The sequence below is a fragment of the Brachyhypopomus gauderio genome, chromosome 9, assembly GCF_052324685.1.
Source record: "Brachyhypopomus gauderio isolate BG-103 chromosome 9, BGAUD_0.2, whole genome shotgun sequence".
In the NCBI taxonomy this organism is placed as follows: Eukaryota; Metazoa; Chordata; class Actinopteri; order Gymnotiformes; family Hypopomidae; genus Brachyhypopomus; species Brachyhypopomus gauderio.
The window spans coordinates 10,869,513-10,880,015 of NC_135219.1; the positions used below are offsets into that span (position 1 = coordinate 10,869,513).

A 10,503-nucleotide genomic window follows, 5' to 3' on the forward strand; every position below is an offset into this window, starting at 1 on the left:
TGTGCACCTTTTCATGGACCTGTTCATGCTAAATTTGTTTATAGAGTTGAGAGGAAAAGCTGCCCCCTGCTGCTGGATTCATATCATTACACTGAATATTGAGCCTAAAACTGATCAATAAGACGTAAGTCATAAGTACATTACTGCTGGCAGTATTTGATGTTATGAGTAAGAGCAGTTGTTTAATCTATCAGTAATTTTCCGAGATGCTGATTTTGTGTCATCGGAACAGTAGACGTTTTTTTTCCTGCAGTGTGGGCTTCGTGTGTGCTGTTTGCTGCGTAACGTAAATGAACACTCACGAGTCCTGTGCAGAATACACAGAGCCTGTGACTGCAAACAAAACAACCATTTTATTCAGTGTGGTGCCTGGCTAAGGATCCCTGTTTCCTCCACTGCTCAGCCTAGTACTGCGTAAGTGTGTGTGTGTGTGTGTGTGTGTGTAATGTACCTGGTGTGTAGGAGCCCTGTCACTCTCTCTGTGTCTGTACACGTGTGTGTGCGTGTGTGTGTGTGTGTGTGTGTGTGTCTGTGTGTGGTTTCAAAAATTATCCACTGCATGGTGTTCCTGTTTTGCACTTTATTATTTATTGTACAAAAGAGAAAGTAAATAGAGGTATACACATAACTGTGTGATAGTTATTGTAGTGATCAAAACTGCATTATGCTATGGGTGTTTAAATACAGTCGTGCTGCAGGTACATAAACATGCCATGAGTTCTCGTGACAACACACTGTCACATTTGTACCACACCTGGTCCGGGAGTACCACTCATCTGCACCGTCGTGTTTCCCCCCGACACACCAGAACTCTGGCACGTGGCCCAGTCTTTGGTGAGTTTGGGGAGCTCTGCAGTGGGGAAGGTCAGAGCGCAGAGATGCCTCCTCGCTGCATTCCCGCCGAGAAGATCCAACCACTCGAACCACAGGTGGAGAGCAAGCAAGACGTTTGCCACAACAGCACATGGATTAAGATCTAATACTATAGAAGCACAACAAAAGTAGTGGACCTTTAGTCCAGTACTCAGGAGCTTTTGGAGTAACAGTGTGCTGGAAATACTTCATCTAAATCAAGGTCTCAGCTCACACTAAGGTAACAGAGCACACTGGAAAACAACAATGCATCATCCAAGGTTTTAAATACAGAGAGGATAATATACTTTAGATGGCTTAACCGTAACCAAAGGAGCTTTATGGGTGTGTGTTTATTGTGTTACACATTAGGTTTGTCTGGTCCAAGCTTGTTCTTCTGTGTAAGCGCAGGTCTACAGTCTCAGTTTTGGAGAGGAGATCGGAGTCACTCAGGATGGTGTGACAGATGTGGAACTAACTGCTCGGGCGTGTGAAGGTGTTCACCACGTGCACACCCACCACGTGCACACCCATGCCGTGCACACTCCTAAACACACCTGCCGCATTCTTCTACACACCCGCATTCTTTCACACAAGTTCACGAAAGGGGGGGTGGGGTGGGGGGGGGGGGGGGTTTGGACATGCCATCCAACAGAGCCGAGCACACACGGGTCATCGTGGACGGGTCATTTGATGCGTGCAGACCCGTCAGTCCTATTAAAGCAGCCGCTGCGTATCAGCTGTAGACGGAAAGAAAGAAACAGTGAATTTCAAGCAGACGGTGCTGGTCCGGTATGATAGGAGCTTGGTGTGAAGAGTGGTGTCGGGTGCACGCACTTGTGTTCTGCTTCGTCGTGGTCTGCATAGAGCTCTGGGGGAGGGAGGATGGGCAGGTCAATGTCCTGTTTACACCTGTGCAGGAGAAAGGGGCGGAGACAGTGGAGGATCAGACTGCAGTGACAGTAGCGTTCCAGAATGTTCTGTAACCAGTTTGACCACATACCAAAACAGCAACAAGACGAGCTCAGAGAGAGGGAGAGTTTGTGTGTGTGTGTGTGTGTGTGTGTGTGTGTGTGTGTGTGGGAATGTCAACATTCTAGGAAAACTTACGAGCTGACTGTTTCCTCTGCACAGACAAGAGAACAAAATGAGGAAGAAATAGATTAGTAAAACCACAGAAGAGAATTCAGCCGATTTCAGTGTCTAGTCTTGGGGGGGTGGGGTGGGTGTGATGGGTGAAGACTTACCTGGGTTTGACTCTTCACTTCTTCAAACACAAGCATGCAAGAGAAAACGGGGAGAAAGCACAAAATTCAGATTCAATTCAATGATTCAATTCAGATCCAAAGATCCAAGAACACATCCATCCTGTGAGGTGGAGGGAGGTGTGTAGCGGCACGCAGCAGTTCAGTGACGGACTCTTACATGGTGCTGTTCCTCAGCGCGGGGCTTTTAGGAGCAAAGAAGGTGGCCAACTTCTGAAGGGCTTCCTGCCTCGCTCTGCAGAAGACGGAACGCAAAACATGAGCTGATGTTCGTGAGTGCCAAACAAACAAAACCAAGAAGATTCAGGAAGTCAGGACAGATTGGTGAAGGTTATCACGGCACTTACTGAACATTACCACTGGCGTCGGTATGTGTTTCTGCTGGGTAAGGCCCTGGACTCACTGTAGCATAACAGGTAAGACAGATTAAAAAATGAAATAAACAAACAAAGAATATTGCGGGATACTTCCGGGCTCTTTCTACTGACTCACCCCTTTCTGGAGAGATTGCTCTCTGGTTTGGTCTGGAAGATTAAAATCAATAATTTGTATCAATAGATGATCACCAAGGTTGAAAAACAGAAGAACATTTTTTACATATTACATAGCTTAGAAGACATATAAGAGCGTTTGCGCAGAAGGACCACATACAAAGCTCTTCCTGTCTGAGAATCAAACTATCAACATTCCCAACTGCCTCCAGAGGGGAGATTCCTCTGCAGAGTCACATTGACTCTTCACTGAAGACACAATATCACAAAAGTGTATTACAACTGCAAGTTCACAGACATACTGTTGGAGAGACAGGCAGACATAAATACAAACACACATGCGTATGCACACAGACACATGCTTTGTCTGAATACTTACAAATCTGTAGTATCATTTACAATAAATGGGCTTTCATCATCATCACCCCATTCTTCACTGTCATCTGTAACTAAGGAAAACACATTTGCATTGGAGTATTCCCCCATATCTCAGACATCACACCTGAACTGTTTATATAATTCTGGGAGAAGACTCCAAGAATTGGTTCAAGAATACATGACTAATAGCTTTGTATTTAAAATGGCCGCTTGCTTTAAATGAATGATCACTCTGTGAATGCAGACTGGTCTCAAACACGTGAAAATGAACTCACAGCTCTCTTGGTTCATAGTGTCGTTTGGGAACCTGCAAACACCAAATCAAATTCCCATATACACATAAGTATACACATAGACATTTTAAAATGAACAAAAACATTAAACAAAGTCAATGATCAGTCACTGACACTTTCTGCTAGTGCACTATACTTTACTCACAGCCACAAACAGAGCAGTACAGACTGACAGTGTTGGCATGGTTACCTGCTCTCTGTGTTGGTGAGCTCGGTGTATGTGAGGCCGTTGCTTTTGGCATGGCGGTCTGCCTTTGCTTTCTTTCCTATTTCCATAATCTCGTGCATATCCAGTTCCACACTTTCCACAGGGATATACCCATCTGAAAACACAGCACAGATATACCCATCTGAAAACACAGCACAGATATACACATCTGAAAATACAGCACAGATATACCCATCTGAAAACACAGCACAGATATACCCATCTGAAAACACAGCACAGATATACACATCTGAAAACACAGCACAGATATACACATCTGAAAATACAGCACAGATATACCCATCTGAAAACACAGCACAGATATACCCATCTGAAAACACAGCACAGATATACACATCTGAAAACACACCACCACAGGGATATACCCATCTGAAAACACAGCACAGATATACACATCTGAAAACACAGCACAGATATACACATCTGAAAATACAGCACAGATATACCCATCTGAAAACACAGCACAGATATACACATCTGAAAACACACCACCACAGGGATATACCCATCTGAAAACACAGCACAGATATACACATCTGAAAACACAGCACAGATATACACATCTGAAAACACACCACCACAGGGATAAACCCATCTGAAAACACAGCACAGATATACCCATCTGAAAACACAGCACAGATATACACATCTGAAAACACACCACCACAGGGATATACCCATCTGAAAACACAGCACAGATATACACATCTGAAAACACAGCACAGATATACACATCTGAAAACACACCACCACAGGGATATACCCATCTGAAAACACAGCACAGATATACCCATCTGAAAACACAGCACAGATATACACATCTGAAAACACACCACCACAGGGATATACCCATCTGAAAACACAGCACAGATATACACATCTGAAAACACACCACCACAGGGATATACCCATCTGAAAACACAGCACAGATATACCCATCTGAAAATACAGCACAGATATACCCATCTGAAAACACAGCACAGATATATACACATCTGAAAACACAGCACAGAGATATACCCATCTGAAAACACAGCACAGATATACCCATCTGAAAATACAGCACAGATATACCCATCTGAAAACACAGCACAGATATATACACATCTGAAAACACAGCACAGATACACCCATCTGAAAACACAGCACAGATACACCCATCTGAAAACACACCACCACAGAGATATACCCATCTGAAAACACACCACCACAGAGATATACCCATATGAAAACACACCTGGATTAAAATATAATTAGGGGTGGTTGTTAATTAGTTATTGTGTTCAGGCATGCACATTATAAAAAATATGGATCACCAAGGACATGAAATTTTACGTCCATTCTAGTGTCTTTGGTCAATCAGATTATTGGTGTCTAAAGTTTTCCACAATGGTTTTGTAGGTTATCTGTTTTATGCTTTAATCTAAAGTTCCATCAATGGTTCCACATGTTCTGCTTTTAAACGACTCACATTTGTTGCTGCTGTCCCTGGCCAGCCACTTTCCTTTAGGGCAGTCAGTGGTGCGAATAACATCAACCACATCTCCAACGTTCACCGCCAGGTCATCCTTACGGCCCTTACAAGCCTCCGTCACCTTAGCATGGTGTATCACCTCCTCCTCCCCTGTGACCTAGACAGATATAGAGACAAATATAAAGACAGGGACAGAGACAAGGACAGAGGACCAGAATCTACATACTGCAACAGAGGACAATGCTGCAGTGCCTGTAGGATTTATTCCCTTACACTGCATTCTCTTACCTTGAATTTTTTCTTTGTTTCTTTTGCCTTCTTTTCTTTCTCCTTCTGCTCCTTCTTTTCTCGTTCTTTCTCCTTGATCTCCTTCTTGTCTCGTTCTTTCTCCTTGATCTCCTTCTTGTCTTTTTCTTTCTCCTTGATCTCCTTCTTGTCTTTCTCTTTCTCCTTGATCTCCTTCTTGTCTTTTTCTTTCTCCTTGATCTCCTTCTTTTCTTTTTCTTTCTCCTTGAGCTCCTTCTTGTCTCGTTCTTTCTCTTTGTGACCCTTCTTTTCTTTCTCTTTATCTTTGTCTCTGTTTTTTTCTCTTTCCTTCTCCTTGAGTTCTTTCTTGTCTTTTTCCTTTTCCTTCTGAACCTTCTTTTCTTTCACCTTGTCCTTCTCCTTCTGTTTTTCTTTCTTATTCAGTTCCTTTCCATCTCGGCTTGAGTTCTTTCTGGAGAAATGTAGAAAACAAAAACAACATTTTTAAAATTATAAGCTTACAGCACCACGAAAATGAAAAGACAAAAACACTAAACATAGGTGTTAAAATGGACTAGAATATTAAATAAAAATATACCTGGAGAACAAGGTTTTCTTACGGTTTTCCTCACCCTGAAAATAAAGTTTACATAATAATGTTGAATAAAATAACTGTGTGTGTAACATCAATGTATATTGCTGTATTTGTATGCATGTTTCTAATTTCTTAATTTATATATATATATAGATTGACAAAGATGTGGATGAAACAACACACCACAACAGCTGCTTCAGCATATGGATCTGCAAAGAAACAGTACCAGATTAGTCCAGGTGAGTCCAGTTATCTGTTTCACCTCTAAAAATCAATTACTTTATCTTTGTAGGCAAGAAAGGGAAACCCAGTATACAACATTCTCATATTATCTACCTGATACACAACTAAACATCTTAGCAGTGTCAGTAGGACAGCATGCACTCAGATAACATGTCTCTATTTACAGGCTACATGGTAAAAGTACACATTCCACCAGAACAGCATAATGTAAACTTTTCCAGTTATTCCCTCTGCCTAGGACAAGGAGCTGCTTTCTCATACTCATTGGAGATCCTTTGCGTTGTTTCTTGGTTTTAGCTTGCTTTGCTTCTGCTGCTGGGGTTTCGGGGATGTGATCACCACTGCTGTAATTCAACACTTGAGTTCTACAAAAATCCCAAAGCAACAATTTGGAAACCCATATTCATAGCTTCAGTCAGCATAAAACAATCATCTTGAATCCTGTTTTGAAAATCTGCATCAACCAGCTGTTCCTAGAACAAGCATGCAGACAATGTTATGTACCCCATATATGTACCTGTAAACAGTGTTAAAGAATTATGATTTACCCTGATGGAGAGGGTATGGTCTCACTGCCAGGAGAGCCTGCTTCTAAGTGTGGAAGTCCGTCTGTCTCAGTTCTGGGAACCTCAAATTCTGTGGCCTCTACAACTGGAACAAAATCTTCTGAAATCTGGTGTTCTGGACTGAACATATCCCAGAATGCTTTGCCATGCACTGATGGTGAAGATGTTCCATGCACAGTTTCTGGAACTTTCTCTGGTGGAACCTCGACACTACTGGTTTCAGGTGAATCCTTGAATTTTGAATCATCAGGTCTTGAATCCCATAACATGAAACCTGCTGGAGTTGGCATGACGAATCCTATAAAATATTCAGAAGAATCATGTCAGCTGAGATTTTCTTCTGATATTAGCTACTACACCAAGCACAGCACAGGTACGCTGAAAGAAAATGGAAGAATTTATTATATTATTTCTAGCTGTTCTACCGTTGTGCTCCATGGTTGGAGCTGCCGGAGTGGAGGTCTGTACATTGCCGAGGAGCCGAACTGGTTTCTCTGGTGTGAAATCCAGATTAGGACCAGAAAGAAGGCTCGTTCTAACAGGAGGTGGAGGAGGTCCTGCCTTCTCCTTGGCAGGGCTGTGTGTAGCCAGTGCCGTTGGAACAGGTGAAGCCTGCCCTAAACAGAGAGGAGAAGGGAGAGGTTAATACTCGAACACTCAGGTAAAACCTCTAGGGTGTATTCATTATCCGAGCCAGACTCTGAGCTAAAAAAAACAAAAAACAAAAAACAAAAAAACAAAAACAAAAAATAAATAAATAACAAAGGAAAAAGATCTAATTATTTGGCCAAATGCTGATAGGAGTCAACATGCTTAGCTCTTAGTTAATGTATTGTTTCTGAAAATGTCCCTGGCATGAGCAGTCCATGTAGGTGACTCATGAGCCTTTTTGAAATGTAACATTCTAACTATGCATTCTGACATGCAGCCTAGCACAACCTTAAAGGTGCTTGTTACATGTCTTACATACCAACCCACCCTGAAGCACTGAGTTTTCAAAGTGCCTCAGATATATTCTGACACTTCTGCAATCATCTACATCTCATCTACATCTAAGCATTTTATAAATTATCCATATGTAAAGCGCTCTATCAATACATCTGCAACATATCAGCCTTAACACATTTCAAACTCAGACACAGTATTAATAAAATGTTGTCTGTGCTTCTGAAGCTGGCTATATGTTGCCTTATCATGGATTGACTGAAAGAGATCAGACCAGGATGAACCAACCATACTCTTATGGTCCATGTACATACTCTGATCTAAGCCATAGCTTAGGGTTGAGTTGAATGGATGGAGATCAGGTTCCTGGTCGACTAGGGGGATATGAGGAAGGGCTGTAGCTTCAGGTGCAGGTGAGTCTTCCTCAGGTAGGACTGTCTCGTGATGAGTTGTTTCCGTTTGTGCTGGTTCACGCAGTAAAGACTCATTCACATGTGGGATTGTCTCTGTGAAGGTCCAGGTTTCAGGTGTGGGTGACTGATTTCTTGAAGAATTCTTTTGCTTAGACTTTTCCAGAAGTCTAAGCACACGCTGATCGCAAGTGTTATGCTTCACGTGAGACATTTCCTCAGCCCTAGCTAGAGCAGACAGGGCAGGAGTAGATTTAGGTGAATCCGGGCAGTTCACCTTCGGAGATGTCTGCATTTGGTCCAGCACCTTGTGCGATTCAAACATCCCATTTTCCAATTCTGGTCTCACAGATGAAGCTGCAGAGATACGAGGGACAGACATGACTGCATCAAGAAGATCTTCAGGAATAATCGGAGGAGGAATATCCATATCCAGAATGTCAGATATCATGTCTGGATGATAGACTGCTTCTCCATCTGTCAGATCAGGTGAAAAAACCACTGGCTTTGGAACTGGAACAGCGGAGTTAAGTACACTGGGAACTGTAGGGTTTGAGATCTTCAGTTCAGGACTGGTTCTGGAGAAATTGTCACGTTCTGAAGCTGTCAGGATAGGACTGTCTGACTGAGGAACTGTAGGAGAAAGAAAAACTGGAGCATGGATACTAGGTGCTGAAATACTAGATGATGGAACAGGTTCCACCAGGTAAGGATTTTGATCACAGGATTCTGGAGACACATTCTTACTAACTATAGTGCTTGGACTACTGTGAACAAGATCATCTAGTGCTGAGCTGACTGGAACATCACTTTTTGAAGAATCTGCTTTCTCCTCCCTCTGTAGTGGCGATTTAAAGTTGAATGTGGTGTACTTAGGTGTGGACACTTTGACCGGTGATGATGAGACTGAGGAAGAAAAGGTAGGCTGAGGTCTGGGGGTGTCTCCTGTGGATGGAGTAACAGGACTCATGGGTAAAACCAGAGGAAATGTTCTGTTTTTCTGGCCGGGAGTTCCTGACTCAAAACCTGCAGGAGGAGGAATACTGGAAGCAGGGCTATCAGGTTCCACGGCGCTGGACAGTGGAAGAGTTGGCACCAGAAATGCAGGAGGTGGACTGCTGGAAACGAGACCATCAAGTGCGGTGTTGGCTGAAACCGCATGTTCTGAGGTGTTCGGCTTCTCTTTCTCAGTCTGGAGTGGCGTTTTAAAGTTGAATGTGTACTTTTTAGGTGAGGACACCTTGGCGGGTGATGCCGAAACTCTGGGAGTCGGAGCGTCTTCTGTGGCTGGAGTAACGGGACCCGCGGGCAAAACCAGAGGAAGCTTCCTGTCCTTCAGGGCTTGTTTAATCAGGTCACCTTCCTTCTTCTGGTTCTTATCCAGCAGCTCAGACTGGACTTGAGGATTTTTCCCGTTCACTGGGAACATCTCCGACAGAGAAGGCTGACGCTTGACAGGACTCTTGTCTTTGAAGACCACACGAGGGGTGAAACGCGTGCGGCTCTCCATGGCCGAGTTCATGCTGGCAACCAGAGGGTTGCTGACTTTGGAGGTAGGGGAAGTCACAGTTTGGGGTTTATCTGGGATGAAGGGTTTAGTCCTGATCTTTAGAGTGTCATCATTCTGAAACCTTGACTTCAGGGTCTTAAAGTCCATCTCTTCACTCTATGTACAAACACAATATTGATAGCAGATTGTGTCATTAGATCTCTAAATTATCTTCACACAATTGGCAGAACAATGCATAATTTAAATATATACTATACGTCAAATAAAAGAAGTATTTCATGTAAGCAAACACTCTTGTTGGTGACGCATATCTCTAGAATCAATACGCATGTTATGCAGTATTGGCATTCCAGAGAATTAAAGGGCACGTTTAATCATATCTGAATTGCATAGCTGTAAATTATAACACTGACTAGCATCAAGTGAAAAAAAGCAAATGTTCCCAAATTTAAACACACACTCGCGGGCAATAAATTGTTAATTATTAATTAATCGTAATTAAAAAGCGCAAAGTTTGAGATTAAACAGTAGCTACTCCAGCATACATAAATGAACGTGTCTTCCTCAAAGATATGACGTTTCTGTACATTCAGAAGTTTCTGTAAACCCTCTTGTCGGCCACACATACCTTTTGTATCAATATGCAAGTTAGGTAGTATTAGCATTCCAGAGAATTAAAAAGCACGTTTATATCATATGTGAATATCATAGCTCTAAATTACAGTAACGCACGTACGTAAATGCAAATGTTCCTAAATAATTAAGCACGCGCACTTGCATTTAACTGCTACACTCATGAGTAAAAACACAGCCAATCAAAGTTTGAGATTAAATCATATTCTATCATATATTAATTATCACGTCAAACAGCCTGAACTGAGGTCGAAACATAAACTCAACGATCATTTTCCACTAAACACAGGTATTCCAGCCAGGGAAGTTCCACTTGTGATTTAGCTTTGACTTCCTCCATGACTTTAACGCTACGTTTAGTTTAGTATGTTTA

General features: G+C 42.5%; 1 protein-coding gene across 5 annotated transcripts in view; it reads right to left on the bottom strand.

The window, feature by feature from the left end:
- Nucleotides 1-592: 592 nt before the first annotated feature.
- The window catches only part of LOC143522989 (uncharacterized), a 13,723-nt gene continuing 3,812 nt past the window's right edge, over nt 593-10,503 (bottom strand). For 2 of the 5 annotated variants that reach the window (XM_077017054.1, XM_077017051.1), the window contains exons 2-19: nt 7,892-9,653; nt 7,058-7,249; nt 6,615-6,930; nt 6,328-6,431; nt 6,007-6,032; nt 5,827-5,861; nt 5,271-5,700; nt 4,980-5,139; nt 3,470-3,602; nt 3,262-3,293; nt 2,988-3,057; nt 2,610-2,641; nt 2,465-2,519; nt 2,278-2,352; nt 2,100-2,119; nt 1,963-1,978; nt 1,690-1,764; nt 593-1,592 (exon numbers count right to left, since the gene is read on the bottom strand). In XM_077017054.1, coding sequence (XP_076873169.1) covers nt 1,589-1,592; nt 1,690-1,764; nt 1,963-1,978; nt 2,100-2,119; nt 2,278-2,352; nt 2,465-2,519; nt 2,610-2,641; nt 2,988-3,057; nt 3,262-3,293; nt 3,470-3,602; nt 4,980-5,139; nt 5,271-5,700; nt 5,827-5,861; nt 6,007-6,032; nt 6,328-6,431; nt 6,615-6,930; nt 7,058-7,249; nt 7,892-9,653 — 3,537 coding nt within the window. In that variant the 3' untranslated portion in view covers nt 593-1,588. The remainder of the gene's footprint in view (nt 1,593-1,689; nt 1,765-1,962; nt 1,979-2,099; nt 2,120-2,277; nt 2,353-2,464; nt 2,520-2,609; nt 2,642-2,987; nt 3,058-3,261; nt 3,294-3,469; nt 3,603-4,979; nt 5,140-5,270; nt 5,701-5,826; nt 5,862-6,006; nt 6,033-6,327; nt 6,432-6,614; nt 6,931-7,057; nt 7,250-7,891; nt 9,654-10,503) is intronic. The other 3 variants (XM_077017052.1, XM_077017053.1, XM_077017055.1) reach the window with 3 other exon arrangements.